This window comes from Rhipicephalus microplus, chromosome 6 (genome assembly GCF_043290135.1).
Source record: "Rhipicephalus microplus isolate Deutch F79 chromosome 6, USDA_Rmic, whole genome shotgun sequence".
Lineage (NCBI taxonomy): Eukaryota > Metazoa > Arthropoda > Arachnida > Ixodida > Ixodidae > Rhipicephalus > Rhipicephalus microplus.
This window is the reverse complement of record NC_134705.1, coordinates 31,297,048-31,315,450: the sequence shown is the minus strand read 5'-3', so window position 1 is coordinate 31,315,450 and position 18,403 is coordinate 31,297,048. Positions and strand designations below refer to the sequence as shown.

Sequence of the window (18,403 nt, the reverse complement as noted above, 5' to 3'; positions counted from 1 at the left end):
GAGCACACGGGCCTACAACATTTCCGCCTCCATCGGAAATGCAGCCACCGCAGTCGGGATTCGAACCCGCGACCTGCGGGTCAGCAGCCGAGTACCTTAGCCACTAGACCACCGCGACGGGCCGAAAATGGCGCTTACACTACCCAGGCTACCAACCATGGGGTGAGGAGGAGCCTGCACAGTTGCACGAATGGTGCTACTTTAGTTATTTTTAGGAACTTTATGGTGCAGTGGACCGCTGCAACAACTGTAGGTCCCGCACGTGTCTGATACTATGCGAACACCGTCGGGAACATTACCGAGAATGACACTCCAGAAGTCTTCTTGGGCAGACCATCCAGCCCGTGCCAGCTTGTTTACAAACGTGCAGGTCCGAATAAAGGGCCAGGTTTTGCTGCTACGAGCTGTGCTCATGTCTTTATTCGGTGTCTCTGAACACTTTCCACGGATCTCGAAGCACCTAGTACCTAATTATTGTATTCCCATAACACTATATGCTTAATTATTGCAGCACCCCTTTTCCACTCTACTGCTGAGGTTTGCTCCTGCACTTCCATGTACAGGCGTGAACATAAGTGTGCAGACCTTGGGATGTGCCTGCTGCGGTGCTCATCTGCATCCCGTCATGTCAGCTGGCCTCTGATGTCCCTCTCTCCGACGCGCTCGTAGTCAAAACGACACCTGGATGACGCTGTCTTTGCTCCATTGAATCTTAATGCCCCTTTTTTTGTTTTCTTTTGTTTTACAAAGCAGCTGCAATGGCTCCGGTTCTAGCGCCAGGCTCGCGTATTTATTTACACCAGTTCATTAGCATAACTAAGCATAGCCAGCCTCACAACATCTTACGAAGCAAGGCACACAAAATTAGGTTTTCTCGGTTCAGCTTGCCTTTGTCATGCTAGGCCAAGTTGAACTTAAATGAGCCCAGTTATGATTAAATACATGTGAGACCAACTGGTAGAGCAAGGCGCGCATGGGCACCGCGGCAGGCGTATCGTCACTAGATGGTGCATTGATGCATTCAACCACGTGATCCCGTGGTCTGCATAATTATGCTCCCGCATGTACCTTTAGGTTCCAATACTCCAGGTGGCGCTTTCTGTTGGGCAGTGTGGAGGTCCAGTGGCAGTAGGAGCAGGTCAGTTCGTGCAGGAGCAGCACGCAACGAGAGATAGGTTTTCCTTTTATTTGTTTTGTTTTCACTCTTTTTCGTTGTTAGAGGAGTTGAGATAATATATAATCAGCATTACTTATTGTGTTTTCTAATCCATCTTTGGTAAATTGCGATGCGGGTACTGTGGGTGTGGGCCACGGGCAACGCTGCAGTGACATTCACCACGTGGTGAGCGTGAGCGGCGTAGGCAGCAGTTTTGAACAAGTTCGGTGTGCCTGTTTAGTTGTTAAACTAAGACCCGAACAGAAAGTTGAGCTCGTAAGAAGCTATTAGTGTTTGGATAGTGTAGCAGGCAGCTTCAAACAGTTATTGAAGTAGGAGAGTTAGTGGAGACGGCTAGATAGCGGGATTAGGGTTGAACTTGGGGCTGCCGGATGCTCGGTCCAATGGTCCGAGCATCCGGCAGCCCCGCAGGCTGGAAAAACCACAGGCGAGAGTGAGCTAGTGCAGTGCGAAGGATGCAAGCGCTGGTGCTACCTGGATGAGACAGCCTTCCCGAGTTTGGGCGACGCGGAGAAGGCAAGTTTCGTGTGCAGGCTGTGCGAGGCACTGAAGGCGGCCGTGCAGCGCATGGAGGCAGAACTGAGCGGCTGCAGGTGGAGCTGAGGGCAGAATGGGAGCAGACGATGGAGCTCCAGAAATAGCCCCGAGCGTCGCGCAAACAAAGGAGGCGACCGCCAGCTTATTGAAGCAAATGAAAGGCAACCTTAGAGAAGAGCGGGAAGTGCAGGCCGAGCTCGAGGAACGGGTAAAGAAGCTAATGGCACTTTGCCCCAGCCGTGAGTGGCATGAAGTGGAGGGCGTTGGTGGCAGAGAAGGCGACAGGCGGGAAGGGAAATCAGGGGGCTGCAGGGTCTTGCCACAACATGAAGGCTGTGGCATGGCAGTCTTCGAGCAGGGCAGGAACACCAGACTCACAGCAGAGAGAAAATCAGCAGGAGCAAACAGGGGCGCCATCACAAGCAGGAAGCCAGCAATTGGACTGTAGAAGGGTCCTAGTGGTGGGGGACTCATGTGGCCAGGGTTAGGCATGGCGTCTTCACGACAGTAAAGGATGACAGGAGAGTGAGAGTGGAGGCCTAGTCAGGGAAGTGCATGGTGGATGAACTGGCCAAAGTTCAGGAGGTTGTAGAGGACAGTATCGAGAGTGAAAATCTCGTCATTCATCATGCTCGTCTTAATTATGTGTTGAAGAAAAAGACTCAGAACCTTCAGAGACAGATAGAGGGTGGGATGCGTAAACTCCGAGAGGCCTCGAGGAGTGCCAGAGGTCTGGGGGCTGTCTCGAGGGATTGAGAGAGGGGTAGTGGAGGCTAACTGTGTAATCAGGGCTATGAGCTGGCAGCTCGGATACAGCGTAATGGAGGTGAACCATGACTTGTACGAGCCTGCCACTCGCCCCTTTGCACAAAATGGCATTTATTACAGTGGTGCCCTGGCCAGGAGTGTTGGTAGTAGTATCAGTCGTCGAGCCACAGCTTTTTTAGGGGGACCCAGAGCCCGGAGGCCGACAGTGTAGCCAAAGACGATTCTAAAGGGCACCAATATTCAAGCCACATGGGGTCCATGGGGGAAGAAATCCACGTAAGCACAAGCGCCGAGCTAAATCAGACATACAGTGTATTAACATGCACGTTGGTGGGTATAGGTTAAAGTGGGAAGAGATAGAAGATCAGTTAAGGCAGGAGGAGATGATGGTCTATGGGGATGTGGAGACACATCTTCGGGACATGGAGCAACCACCTTGCGATCAGGACTATGTATGGGAATATTGCAATAGAACAGAAGGCAGCAAAAAGGCGGTGGAATTGGGCCATTTATGCATGAAAGTGTGGGTTGGCAAAGAGTAAAGCAGAGATGCATGGAACATTTATGGTTAAGAGAGAAAGTAGCTGGGCAGATAACACTCCTTGGTTTGGTGTACTTGCGGATGAGAGCAAAGGCCAGAGAGGAAAACCAGACAATGATGAAGTGCATAACAAATGACATTGAGGAATCTGGAGGAGAATGCGAGATAATTATACTAAGAGATATGAATACGCACAAAGAAGATATAAATGGGTATACTGACCCAACAGGCAAAATGATCTTGGATATGTGTGAAAAGCATGATTTGATCATTTGCAACAGTACTGAGAAGTGCAGAGGGCAAATAACATGGGAGGTAGGAAGACTGCAGTCGACGATAGATTATGCACTGATGTTACATAGGATGTATGGTAGGCTCACGAAAATGCACATAGATGAATGTGGCTCCACAAGTCTGGGTAGTAATCACAAACGTATCAAGCTAAGTTTTGGAAAAACAATAAAAGTGGGAAGAAGACAAGATGAGCAACTACAGGGCAAATAGAAATAGCTACTAAACAAATTGAGAAAGTAATCACTGAGGATAATAAAACAGTGTCGATATACACGAATCTAATTAGACTGTTTGAGTTAGAGCTTGCTAAGGCACGTGACAAGTCACCCCGAAAACGGAGACACAAATCCAAGACTTGGTGGGATCAGAAAGTTAAGCGAAATGCCTTTGCAAAACATCAAGATGTCTCTAGAGAACACAGACATGCTAAGCAGCGGGGTGAACCGACAAACGATGTTGAAAGAAAATGGGACACTTTCTAAGCTGTATAAGGGATGCATCCCTTTTGATCAATGAAAAGATTAGAAGAAAGGAGGCTCAGTGACTTTCAGGAGTACATAAAAGGATAAAAAGGCAGCTGCAAAACTTTGAAACCTTCTAAAATCTCTAAGTGATGAGGAAATCCTAGAACAGAGGTCTATAACTACAGCTTAAGGTGTTAGGCTAGGAGGGAACAAAGCTATTGAATATATAGGAACAAGGATGACGGAAAAATTTCAACAAGGAAGTGCCCTATGTACTTTAATAGACAAGGAGGGATAAAGTGGTGCGGTAACTCCATTTTCACAACGAGAGTGAGAAAGGGCTAAGAAGAGTGTTTCTAATAGCATATCAACACGCCCTGATGGCATCCCAACTATGCTGATAAAGACATTAGGTCCGAAGTCTAAGCAGGCTTTGAGAGAGGCAGTGAGAAAAACAATAATCGATGGTGAAGTGCCCGATGGATGGAAACTTAGCAGGATGAGCATGATCTATAAAGAAAAGGGGGACAAAGCTGACATAAAAAACTATCGTCCTACATCAGTGACATCATTGGTCTACAGGCTGGCGATACAGATTATAAAGGAAAGACTGCAGGCATGGATAGAGGATGAGGGGGTGCTGGGGGAACTGCAAAATGGGTTTCGGAAACACAGGAGGTTGGAAGACAATCTGTTCTCACTGACGCAGTGCATCGAAATAGCAGAAAAGGAACACAGGCCCCTGTGGCTAGCATTTTCGGATATCAAGGGAGCGTACGATAGCGTGGTTCAAGAGGAATTGTGGGGAATACTGGACACACTAGGCGTGGAAGATGGAGTCACTAATCTTTTAAAGGATATCTATAAAGGTAACAAGGTAGTTATAAAGTGGGAAAAACAAGTATCCAAGCCTGCAGAGGTAGAACGGGGGCTTAGGCAGGGGTGTCCCCTGTCAACCTTATTATTCATGATGTAACTACAAAGATTAGAGGCCAAATTAGAGGAAAGTGGACTTGGCTTCAGCCTCTCTCTCATCGACAAGGAAAGCTCATTGAACAGGCACTATTAGCATTGATGTAAGAAGATGATATAGTGTTAATGGCTAACAACAAAGAATATTTGGAGGGATTGATAGACATCTACAGTAATGAGAGATAGGTTAGAGTTGAGATTCAGTAAGGAAAAATCAGCAGTCATGATTTTTAATGATAATGAAGGTAGTGAGCTTAGAATGCAGGAGGTCACGCTAGAGATAACAGATAAATACAAATATCTGGGCGTATGGATAAGCAATGGGGCCGAGTACCTAAGGGAAAACGAAAGATACATAACGACTAAAGGTAACAGGAATGCAGCGGTTATGAAAAATAGGGCACTGAGGAAATACAATAGGTGCAATGTTGTGAGAGGAATTTGGGAAGCGGTCATGGTTTTTAGTCTGATGTTCGGCAATGCAGTCTTGTGGATAAGATCAGAGGTTCAAGCAAGATTAGAAATTAAACAACGTGGTACAGATAGGCTTGTTTTAGGAGCTCATTGGAATGCACGAAATCTGGGAGTACAAGGTTATTTGGGATCGACATCATTTGAGGGCAAGGAAGCTAGCAGCAAGATAAAATTTGAGAAGCCATTGATAGAAATGGGGGAGGAACGTTGGGCTAAGAAGGTTTGTATCGACAATCCTCGAACATGAGGAATGTCGATACAAAATGGAGGAAGCGAACCAGAAAACTGACGGGTAAATACTTGGAAAACAGCAGGGAGCCAAACCAAAAACAAAATATCAGTTAAGAAGAAGGTGAAGGAACCGGAGGGTAACGTGAAGAATTGGCATAATTAAGAAGTCGGCACTCGTGATCTATCTAACTTATAATCAGGAAATTGCCAAGGAAAGTATCTATAATTCTCGTGGTAGTGTTTTACTGTTTGAGGCCAGGACAGGAGTATTGCGAACCAAGACTTATCAGGCCAAGTACGAAGGGGTAGACATTGTATGCAGTGCGCATGGAGAGGAGGAGGAAACTGTGAAACACTTGATAATGTTCTGTAAAGGGCTTCACCCTATAATTCAGGATGATGGCACAGAGTTTAAAATGCTCAAAGCACTGTGGTTTAGGGACATGGAGGGCAAAATAGACATTAAGCGGGTAGAAATAATTAGGAGGAGGTTATCTACTTGTTGGCTACAATCAAAGTACGAGTGGAAATTAAATCCTTCACTGCAAAGCGCCAGTCCTCAACTTCACTATTTAGAGGAGAAAAAAAGATAAATCTAGTGTTTGTTGACTAAGTAGTACAGCTAGGAGGCGTTAGCCGCCGCACGATCTAAAGGGCACAGCCATATCAATCCATCCATGATAAAGTTACTGTATAAGCCACCTTATAATTTGTATTCACGTGACGTCAACTTGGCGGGCGCAGCAGCGGAAAGTGGGCCAGCTGCGCTGGCAACCCCATGGCGACCATTTTGAAGGCCGCCATATCGACGGCATACCTGCAGTCGAGTCTGGTGGTTCCAATAGGTGCGCACAAGTTATTGCGGGCACGTTGATCTTGTTTTATTTTATTTGTATTTAGAAGGTACGAGCTTTACCACTTGTGAAGCTGCTGCAGCCATGGGCGATACGTGCTTGGCTTGCTTGAGCATGTACGCAGAAAAATTGGACGCCGATGCATAACAGCGATACATGGACAAAGTGGCTCTCTGCAGTGTGCATTGACCCACTCATTCTGACGAGCGAGGAGGTGCATTTAACACCGGACTTGTTTAGTATGCGGAACTCTGAGACATAAAGAACTGTTTGGTGCATATACGACAAGTTTTGTGACGCGTGAACGACTTAAAGCCAAGAAATCGTTGGATGCTTGACAAATGGGTCTATCCATGAACCTTTGCTGGAAAGTCACGGTGACTGCGTTGCTGTGAATGCCAAGGTAAGATAATCTGAAGTTATATTCTATCTGTAAGCGCTAAAGTCGAGTTCACCCATGAATTTGATACTAGTGCAATGTTTTGCGAATCTAGTTGAAATGGCAGGCTTAACAGCGCTTACGAACTTGCACGTGAAAACACCATTGCATGGGGCAGATTAGATTGTGGTAAAGTGCCAATGAGACTGAAAATTCGACGTTGTTGGCTCACCCACGGCTTTGATCAATCGAGTGAAAAGTATCAGGAGCATTAAATTGTTCACTAGACCAAGGTTACAAGCCACCTGTGCCTTGATGCAAGTGTACTGAGCCAGGTCACCTTAGCAAGAAAAATAAGAGTGTGTGGCTTTAATTTAAGCTTGCTGTGTACTGCGCATGTATTAATACTAACAGTCCAACATGGAGTACTTTGAAGTGTTGTGCTTTTTGCAGACGTCTCTGCCAGAGCATTGAAACTGACTGCATTTATTGTGTTATTGTGATTTCCATCCCCACAGCCTTCTCAAAATCAGCCTGGCAAAGACCGCTGAATCACTCACTACGCTTCGCCGCAACCTGCAGTGTACGGCTACATAGCCGCGAATAACGTTCGGCCAGGAATAAAATTGAACTGGTTTTGCGTTCTCAAGCTCGTCACCCTTCCGTTTTGTGCGATGGCAGCACACAAATACGGCACAATCAAATGCGATAACGGATGGTGGTTGGAAAAAACGGCTCAACTTTAGTATCACGCAAAGACACACACATGTGTACATGGCCCTAATCATGGTGGCCGAAAGTAGTGCCTTCCCCGCATTGCCCGCACGCTGTGTGGATATCCGAAGCGTAAGCTGTGGGAGCACAGGGTTGCTCGGAGGTGAATACCACCTATACAGAGTTACTGTATATGCTACCTAAAGGCATAGGCATATTATCCCGGGGGGGGGGGGGGGCTAAAGAGGCACAATCCCCCCCCTTCGACAGTGATCACTCTTGGCTGCACGCTGAGGAAATTAACAAGGCGAAATTTTTCGTCACAGCATTAATCACTCAATTATGTTCTTACGGGAGAGTGAGAATGTTACGAGGCAATGTTACAACATAGTAAAATTTTGCCAACATCTTCGCTGTAATGTCTTTCCTTGTAGGCGCTTTGCGGTGTGGGTCGCCTATGTGATACTTTCGCGTCTTGTGCTCTAGTATTGCAGAGCAGGCAAGTGCAGAACAGGGGTCCTATCATATTGCATCACTTGTTCATGCTTTTATTCTGGTGCGACATCTTGCTGAAGTTACAGGTGGGAACAAGCAAACTTTTTAAGGACCAGTCAAAGCATTTGCTGCTTTCTTAAAATAATTTTCTCCAAAAAGATTATATCATCACTGCTGCTTTGTCGAAGCTGGTGCGAGCCGATGAGTGTGATGAATCGTTTATGATGTATAATGGGCCCGTAAACCACCTCCGATATTTTTTCAAGCATTTGAAGTAAACGCGTGCATCGTGCGCAAAATTCCGTCGTGATCAGCAATTCTACACGTGGCAGCGCTACGAGCCACCGGCAGGCCACAAATTCCAAGAAGCAATCCCTCCTCCTTTTCGAGCCTTTGGGGCTTCCGCGCGATGCGCCGAGCCAAATATTCTAAATATGCCACCTCCGATATTTTTTAACCTCCTAACCACCTCCGATATTTTTTCAAGCATTTGGAGTAAATGCGTGCATTGTGCGCAAAATGCCGTCGTGATCAGCAATTCTACACGTGGCAGCGCTACGAGCCACCGGCAGGCCACAAATTCCAAGAAGCAATCCCTCCTCCTTTCCGAGCCTTTGGGGCTTCCGCGCGATGCGCCGAGCCAAATATTCTAAATATGCTGTGATTGGTCACGCAAGAGCCTACGACTTCCGGCCAGTCTGCAAGCAGCTGTCCGCACTGCTTGTTGTTGCTCGTCATGTTGCCCGTGTGCGTGCAACACGTGCGGGGCACGGCGTGTCCCTAGATGGGTCCATCCTGTTGGCGTTTTTTGAAGGCGTGCACACAACACAGGGTCCATACCGGCACAATTACAGCAGCCACGGTTCACCAACAAGCACGCAGCTACAATGCCACTGACGAAGTCGACAGCCTGGGTCGCGGCAACCTGAAGTAGACGGTGTGTCAAGCAGCACGTCAGCGATGACGTATGCCACGCGAGATTGGGAGGAACGCTCGGCGAGAGGGCAAAGCGGCTTGGGAGAAGATACCAGCGGAGGAATCCACAGGAGAGAGCGAAAGGTGTGGTAGTCACGGATTCGATAATCAAACGCGCCAAACTCCGCTATTACTGCACTGTTTCGAAAAATTCTCATGCCTCTGTGTTCGTCGTACACTCGTGCACAATTTCCCCACCAAAACTAAATTTCGACCTCTGGGTGGGTTACAGGCCCTTAAAGTTTGTCGTGTGCTAATATCAAAGTGCGAGCACGTCGATGAAGTTCTCTCTCCTGACACACACACACACACACATTTGGTGTGGGCATTCATTATGCGCTTCTCATATATGCATTATCATAATCATCATCATCCGTCTAGGTCCCTGTCCTCATCTTCACTGGGGGTCACCACAATCATCATCGGGTGTGTGCACGCTCGGTCTCAGACTGCCCGTTTGCCCGTTCGTTGCTGAGCCCTTGGGCTGAATAACCGCTGTCTCAATCCAGACGTCATAATATATATATATATATATATATATATATATATATATATATATATATATATATATATATATATATATATATATATATATATATATATATCCCAGCTGGATTGAGGTAGGTTTGCCCCCCACCCCCACTCGCGAAAGAGTTGGTACGCCACTGCCTAAAGGTAGCATATACAGTAACTTAAGGCATTGATACCTGGACTCCACTAGCGAGGAGCCCGTTTCTGCCCTCTTATGCAGCAGAACCGACAACCATACACAAGTGAAAGGTCAGCTCGAAGCACATCGCCGATCGCTTTGTGGTGGTCACAGCTCCAATGAGATAAATGGGATGCAACTGGCACTGATGCTACTTGGGGCCAAGTCGAAAGGCAATCAAACGATAAGGTGAGGTGTTCACTGTGTAATGAAATTCGGGAAACAAAATACTGGAACCTACTCTCTGTAGCTGCTGATCTGTCCGAGGTGCCCGGTGTTGATGAACTGAAACTTTGGAACAACGTCGGCTTGGCGTCACTCTCCGAAGTTGCTGCCTTCGTAGTCGCATACGCAGGAAAGAGAGAAGGTGTCTGTGCCATGTCACATTTTCTATTTTCCAATGTTACGGACAAAACAGGCCACTTAGTTGAAGGGCGTCACAACAAACGAATGGTTGACGAAGCCGCGATATCAAACTTTCTTTGAGTACGGCGCCATGATGATGCGCAACTGGTAGGTGTTTTGTGGCGCCCCCTGGGAGCCTTGTCACAAAACCCACATTGTCAATCAAATATCTTGGCACACCACTTTGTTCACCCAGTATTCACTAATAAAGTTGCGTTAAGCAGATTTCCGCTTCTTGTGTTTGGTATGCACATGCGTCAAGAAAAATGTATTAGCAATAGAGTTTTTTACGGTATTAGTGCTGTGTCGGGGGCTCCCCAGAACACAACAATTAGCATCATAATCTAATCGATGGTACACGTGGAGTACAGTGTTCTAGAAGGGGGGTGAACACTGTACATGGAGGAAGAAAAAACTTCCTTCCTTCATGATTGGGTACGATAGAGCCTCTCCTCAGCCTCCTCCATTTCCTTCCTCCGTGGCCTCTTCCATGCGCATAATTATAGCAACGCTGCCTCTGTGCAACACCGACTAAATTTAGTCGGTGTTGCTCTGTGCCGGGCATGTTGATTCGCTCGGAGGATTTCAAGCTGGACGGTTGTGCCCTCGCGATCTCCGACTTCAGCGTAGCTCCCGCCGACTGGTTCGCCCTCCGCGGTCTCCTGATGCCGTGCAGCTCTCGCATTGTGGCACCCCGCCCTTGGACTGCTTCGACCGGATCTCCACTTTCCTATCTCCTTCTTTTTTCCTCTCGTTGGCTGGCGGCTTCTTATCCATCTATTTTCCTTCTATTCTTTTTATTCCTTCTCTCTATATCTTTTATTCCCCATATCCCATTCCTCTGCTGACCTGTTGAGGTGTCCTCGTAAGGAGAGACAGTTACGGGTCAGCACCTTTCTTTTCTTTTCTTCTGATATAACCACAATCTCTCCGGGCATGCCCTCTCCTATCTTTCCTTCTTCCGTCAGGTGTGCGCCTCGGCGCTTTCGACTAGCGTCAATGTAGCGGTCGTTTCGAGTAAAGGGTGCCATTAGCAACTTTTGTGTTTGGAAACCAAAATTATATGCATGCATGTCCTATGAACAACTCTAACACAAGAAAACGGTATGCTATACATAACATTTGTGAATCTCGCTTCCTTCTGCAACTTTTTGGATTTTGTTAGTGAGGCGTTTTCATGCGAGTGCGACCTCCGAGTCTTCTTCTGGCAGGTTCCAACCGAGGCTGGGATTCTCGGCGTCACGTGATGTTTTTTCTCGTGATCATTCAGCAGTTCTCTAAAATCCCGACGCGACGGCCGCTTCAAGGGCGAGGGGATGTCTTCGCTGACTGTTCGCATTCGACTAATCAGCGCCTGGCGCTGCGTCGCAGCTTTTGATGGCTGCAATTAAGTTTTTTCGCTCACTGGGGAAATTTAGCGCCGATATTTTATGCCGGCTTCTGCAAGCGACGGCGCGCACTGAATCAAGCGCTTGTTTGTGACACTCGTCCTTTTTTGTGTGTGTGAGTGTGCGACGTGTGAGTGTGCTACAGAAACTCGTACAACATTACAGACAAGATCTAGAGCAAAGTGTGCAAACAACGCTTCAGGCCGAGTTGGCTTACAGAGGATAAGTACAAGGAATGGCTAATGGCAATGCCCCAGGACCCCTTCAAGGCCTTTTGCAAATTCAGGCCGAGTTGGCTTACAGAGGATAAGTACAAGGAATGGCTAATGGCAATGCCCCAGGACCCCTTCAAGGCCTTTTGCAAATGTTCTATCCAGGCAAAAAAAAAAGGGGGGGGGGGGGCGAGCATTGAGGAGCACATATGTGTGCCACGTGTTTGTTATGTAACTTGGTATGTTAAGCTTCTTGCCCCCGTGGGCGCATATATCCGATATGTAGCAAAGCAATCCTTGCACTTCTTGTCGCTGAGCGCTGTTAGCCACCCTAGCGTTGTGCCACGAACGCCATTGATCACCTCAGAGAAGCCTGCAAACCACGCAGGAAGGAAAGGTTTTCTTCATCCGGACCTCAAGCGGTTTTTTCTAGACAGCCAGATCGCCTCTAAGATCAAGATTAAGGTTAAGATAAAGTTAAGTTGGAGCGACATTAAAGATAAACAATAAATTAGTTTAGACAGACACATTACAACCTAAAAACTACACTGTCGTTAATTTCATCGTCATATAAGGTTAATAGACACAAAAATCGGTCAAAAGACCCACTTTTAAATTTTCTGCTGTTATTTTCAATAACGCGTTCGATGCTCGAGCATCGAACGCGTTATTCGAAGGTCGTAGGTTCGATTCCTGCTCACAGCTGGTAATTTTTCATCCACTTTTCTTTCTTCTTATTTACATTCCATTGGTTCTAATGATTTCCCCTATACATTCCTTGGCATTACTGTCTGTTAGATCTCATTAATATTGTGTCAAAACACAGAAAAACGAGCCCTTAGGTATGCACCTCTTTCCCTTATATATATATATATATATATATATATATATATATATATATATATATATATATATATATATATATATATATATATATATGGTGGGGTGATATTCAATGGATCCGGTGGAAAATGCAGTATAAAAAGAGGTCGACAAACGTGCGAAAAAACACTAGTTTTACTAACGTTTCGGCAGGTGGGCCTGCCTTCGTCGGAGTGAATCACTCCGACGAAGGCAGGCCCACCTGCCGAAACGTTAGTAAAACTAGTGTTTTTTCGCACGTTTGTCGACCTCTTTTTATACTGTATATATATATATATATATATATATATATATATATATATATATATATATATATACTTCGAGAATAGTGCAGTATAGGAAACAAAACAATAAAATATTTATTTATTCCTAACAGTTTCGGCTGGTGGACCAGCCTTCTTCGGAGGATGTAAGTGAAATGATACAAGTTATGATACATCCTCCGAAGAAGGCTGGTCCACTAGCCGAAACTGTTAGGATTAAATAAATATTTTATTGTTTTGTTTCCTATACTGCACTATTCTCGAAGTTTATAACTTTTTTTACGGGAGCCGGAAGAAACTCTGATCATATATATATATATATATATATATATATATATATATATATATGTTGTGTGTGTGTGTGTGTGTATATATATATATATATACCCAAGTTTGTCGCCCCATTAACAATATCCGTGCAATGCCCCTTATAACAGGCGCTATTTTTCCGTGGTGCATTTATCATCCGGTCCCGTTAGACTTGAATTAGCTTTGACACCTTGCTCATACTGTTGAAAAGGTGAAATCTACAGTGCGCATATGTAGAGACACGCTATATTCAGCTTCGCTAACTGTAATCTCTTGGCGCAGCGTTATCCAGGATATTTCTTTTTTTGAGGGGATGGAGTGTGCAGCAGAACGACTAACTTTGGTAATTTATGGTCGCTGTGAATGCGTGTGAACATTTTAGTATAACCTGAATGGTTAAATTACGAAAAAAAAATCCTGGTGCAGGGGGCTCAGATTCCCTTCCTCTTCCCTTTCTACTTATGACCTCATGGTTGTGCTCGCTTTGGCCGCGGTACTGTTTTTTTTTCATCTCACAGCTTTCTGAGCACAGCTAACTTCCGAAAAGTCGGCTCAGTTATTGTGAGTATTGTAGACGCCTAACCAACGAAGAAAGAGTCAAGACAGAAGATATCAGAATAAGGCGCGCCGTTCCTAAATAATTTTTGATCTCTCAAAATGACTTTTATGAAGCTCGAATTCAGTATTTTGGCGTTTCAGCCTTTAAGGGTTATGACATTATGTGTTAGACATGAACTTTGGGCCCGTACGAAGAAATCTGCATGAAAAAAAAAAACGCTCTAGAGTAGCCGAAGCACATAGCAGTTCCTGCGCGTGGCTCTTTTAGTACTATTCGACTGCAGCGCCGCCGCTACGGGCAACGCGGAAGGGATCAGGCGGCGAGGCGTGGTCTCGCCACTCAACGCTTCTAGTACACTCTACCGTGGAGCATGCATCATCGGCGCGGAGACGGCCGTTGTTGGTGTATCGGGGTGTGTAGGTGGTGTTTGGTATGTTGTCACCCAACCGTGCTCTCTCCCTCTTAGTTAAATGCATCGGAAGGACGGGGCTTGGAGAAGAATTGTGCAATCCCTCGGCACTGGTTGGGTCGTAGTGACAGCAGTACAATGTAGTGCCCTTGCTGGCTGCTACTGTTACTTCCGGCACCTCAGTCAATCTCAAGGTAGGGAGTGATTGTACTCTCAGACAGAGGCGTGTTTTTATACTGTTCTCTTCGACTTTCCGTAACGGGAGTTACTGTCCTGCTTGATTCCTGTCTTGCTCGCGGGGCTCTCCAATAAAGTGACAAAATAAAAGCTTTACCGTTCCATCTTCCAGAAACCAGCTTGAACTCAGTCTAATGGAACTTGCACCCTGCTGGTTGGCTGGTAGAAGAAAAAAGATCGCCGCCGTATGCTGCCATAAATTGAAAGTAAAGATGATGCTGTCGCAATATATCGGTCATATTTTGAAATATCAAGCGATGGAAAATTGAACATATGCTACTGAACTAGCCGATCATGGTCCGGTCTTGGGAATGCCTTAAAGTTATTTATTGTCAAAAGGCGTCGGCCACGATATCGCTGCACAACTCGTACATTGTTCTTCAAGAACACTCGTTAAAGATTGCACGCATGACAATTTTTAGCGTGTGACTGACCTGGTTCGCCTGCCTGCCTCTCTCCTGTTTGCTTCCGTCCTTGCCTCGTAACTGAATGGTCTAATAAAGTGTAATAACTGAATAAAATTGAACAGAGGTGAAGTACACAGAAAATAACTGCAGCCGTGTCTAGAATGTGTACTCGTCAAAAAGAAAGCTTAGCGAAGTGACTACGGGGGGATTGAGCTAGTGCAACCTGATTGAACGTATCCCTTGAGGAGGGCAAGATTTCACCAGTGGTCTCGAAAGGCACGTGAAATAAAATGAGCAACCCAGAGGAGAGGATCGGCTTAGGTACTTGATTAAATAATAATTATCTTTCAAATTGGTATTAAACACTTGTAGAACTACCGTTGACTCAAGGGTGCACTTGATTGGTTGATTTGATTGGTATGTGGGCTTTAACGTCCCAAAACCACCATATGATTATGAGAGACGCCGTAGCGGAGGGCTCTGGAAATTTCGACCACCTGGGGTTGCTCTTGATTGGTGATGCATGAGTAAGTGGATGTGGTGCCTCTAGGTTTTGGCACCAAGCCGTGATGTCACAGCTCCTTGGTAGCATCTGCTTGGGCTTGCATCATTATTTATTGTAGAAGTGGAGGATATAGTATTGTGAGGATGCGAGAGGCTTAAGACAGCAAGTCAGGGAAAATTCCATTGAGCCAGTGCGATCAAGATATGAAAAGAAAAACTTGTAATTTGTGGCATTGTGCTGACATTGAAATGGTGTCGTTTTGGTGCAGCAGTCAAAACTAAGTTTTTGCTGTTTTCTTTTGATTAATTCCCTATGATCCCAAAATGAATGAGGATCTAATTCTCCAAACTTAGTTTTTCAGTCTATTTGACTAGAGTGCCTTACTTCCCAGCACATCTTGCTTGGTATGTATCCTCTTTTTTTTTTTTTTTTTTTTGTAGAGAGTCGATACTGGTTGTACCAGTACTTCAAGCCTGGTCTAGAAGGTATGTTTTCCACTCTCTGTAAATTTATTCTACTCTGCTAAATCCTGCATGATATCATAAAAACAGTCCTTTTATTGCAATGTGACAAACCCCTGCAATATTTCTTGACATGAATGGATTAAAAAAAAAAAAAATGTCTGTCCTGACTCTCAAAAGAGGAACTCATGCAGTTTTTTTATGCAAGACTTTCAAAAAGCTGTAACAAAAAAATGAGTTTATTTCACGATGTTATGGAATCATCTTTATTTTTTCTTCTGGGCCACTGACAGCGAAAGTGGCAATGTGTAGTATTAAACTCCTTTCACCGACCAACTGGGAAGGTAGTGAGGGTGTCGAGGAGCAGGTTTCGCCGGTGAGATTAGTTGGCTGGAGGCTGTCACTCCAGTCCTAGCTTTTGCTGCTATGACGGCGTTTGAACTGAACTGATAGTTGGTTTACGTTGCTCTGCTCATTTGTTTTCACTGTGTTGAATGAATTATGATTCCAGTAAAAGAAAACCACCTTTATTTTATGGTCTTCCCGAGATTGACAAGCCCTACATCTCACTTCGTACTGTTGCGGTATTCACTCTATGCGTGGTACAGCTATCTTCCCAGCACTTTGGCTGCACTTGTGGGTACAACACTGGCATGCATATGCTATGCCAGCTACTTTGTGGGGTGCATGATATAAGTCACAGCAAGCTCATCCTCTTCTTCAACATTATGCAAAAGGGTGGCTACTTGGGCTGGTTGGTATTGCATTTTTGAAAGAAATATACTTTTTTAGTGCGCCGGGACCGTTTCAGAAGAAAGAGCAGAGAGATGGGACAGAGCGCTCTTCCCTACCTCTCTGCCCTTTCTTCCTTCTGAAACGTTCCCTGCGCACTAAGAAAGTATATTTCTTTCAAAAATGCAACATTATGCCTCTATTCACAAGGACACTTGCAGGCTTCATTGTGAACCGATCTCCTAGGTTAGAGGACCAGCCTGAACATGCACAAACTGGGTCACTTGTAGAAGTACTTTCTCAAAGGAACATGCCCCTATATCAGCAGGAAGTTTTACAGGCTAGCCTGCAGGGTTGTCATAAGTCTTCACTACAGCTGTGAGTTAAAGCACAATGAATGAGTGGCACTGGCAGCTACTTGAAATATGGTTCCAGCCGCCCGACTGTCCGCAAGGTTTCTATTTTGTTGACACTCTTTTTTCATGCAAGGACAGTCGGCACTTTAGAAAAGAGAGGGGTACTGAGCTATAAAACATTGTGACAGTAGACAAAAGCCTCTACCTGTCATTGTTGTGTGTCCCGGAGATGTCTCTCGAAATGCCACTTTATCTCTAGTTTTCCTTCCTCCCAGAACCCATTCGACTGGTAGTGACAAAGACAAGGTGATAGCATTGTTTTTTCTTAACACGGTTATCAGGAAAATAAGTTATCAAGGGGGCGCAAATCAGTGCATACCCATGCTGGAGACAAAACATCAGCAATTCATGGCAAACTGTCGTTGGATTGTTTACAAGGGGCTCTGCTTGGAGTGCCCAAACAATTACAATTGTGAAAGCAAGAGCTTTTAGCACACAATCTGCCAGTGTGGCAATTGCACGAAAAGAATGGACCCAAAAGCTCAGCACCATGCTCTTAAAGAGTAGCTTGACCAACAGATGAGCTTCAGCTGTGCCTTCGTTACGGCGCAGCCAGATAAAAGTTTTTTTTGTATATTCAGAGCATCCCTAGCAATATAGTAACCACTCAGTGGTAACATTGCTCACTGTGTACATGCACTGCCTTTGTGATGCCAAGAAAGGAGGAGTGAAGATGATAAAAAAGAAGTTGCCACTGCTTCCATAATTGACACAGTTTACTACTCCGGAAAAAATTGAATGTGTCTCAAGAAAGTATGGCTTGTGCCAGTGCAGTATTTAGAATACATTCCACAGATGTAGCTTGCAGTGTAGCATACTGTTTAATAGGTTGTCACATAGTACTCTGCTTAAGATACCATTTTCTATGATGTTTTCTGTTTGTGTTTGATAAAAAACTCGCAAACCCTAAACAAAATGAAGTTACATACCACGTCCGATATCAACCACCTTGGCACGTTCCATTCTCACGCACATTCTATGGGAACACAATGCATCTGTCACATCATCCCAACAACATTAAACAATTTTGAAATGCAAAGAATAGATGTTTTATTCTACACAAAAAAAGAAATGAGAGGGTTGTTCACGTAACCATTCAAACTTGCTTTTTGTAATAATAGAGCATAAACGTGTTTTTCAAGTTGTCTTCCTTCTTCAATCATTCAATATACTCTACATATATATATTGTTACCAGTGAATGTGGTTTATTTAGAAATGAGGTGAAATGGCATTGGGAAAGAGCAGCGTACTTCTGAGACAGGCCTAGTCCGGTTCACCCAACCACACAGTGCAAGCGCTGGCGCCACTACTTTTATTTTTCCGCGTCCCTTACGCTCGCACATCTTCGTTGCATTTCCCCCGGCAACAGACGAAGCTCGTCGAGCGAGTTGCATGTGCCTATGATGGTATTGTTCGAGGCGGGCTACGTGAACAATTTGCGTAACGCGCGCACGCCGGTTATTGGCTGTGACTCAGGCGGCAACGTAATTCACACCACTGAGACGAGCGACTATCACAAGTGGGCTGGAATATTTTGCTAGAAACTTTCGGTACAAATCTTTTATACGAACAGGAGTCCACAGCCAAACATAGTCGCCAGGAAAAAACTCTACGGGGATATGCTTGGCATCGT

At 45.3% G+C, this 18,403-nt stretch overlaps 2 protein-coding genes across 2 annotated transcripts in view; one reads left to right on the top strand and one right to left on the bottom strand.

Moving 5' to 3' along the window:
- The window catches only part of LOC119167688 (nuclear exosome regulator NRDE2), a 370,836-nt gene extending 360,733 nt beyond the window's left edge, over positions 1-10,103 (bottom strand). Inside the window, exon 1 of the mRNA XM_037419210.2 lies at positions 9,826-10,103. Coding sequence (XP_037275107.2) covers positions 9,826-9,964 — 139 coding nt within the window. The 5' untranslated portion in view covers positions 9,965-10,103. The remainder of the gene's footprint in view (positions 1-9,825) is intronic.
- Positions 10,104-13,910: 3,807 nt separating this feature from the next.
- Positions 13,911-18,403, top strand: part of Tbcc (Tubulin-binding cofactor C) — a 39,469-nt gene continuing 34,976 nt past the window's right edge. Inside the window, exons 1-2 of the mRNA XM_037419211.2 lie at positions 13,911-14,205; positions 15,601-15,645. The gene's annotated coding sequence lies outside the window, so the exon portion shown is untranslated. The remainder of the gene's footprint in view (positions 14,206-15,600; positions 15,646-18,403) is intronic.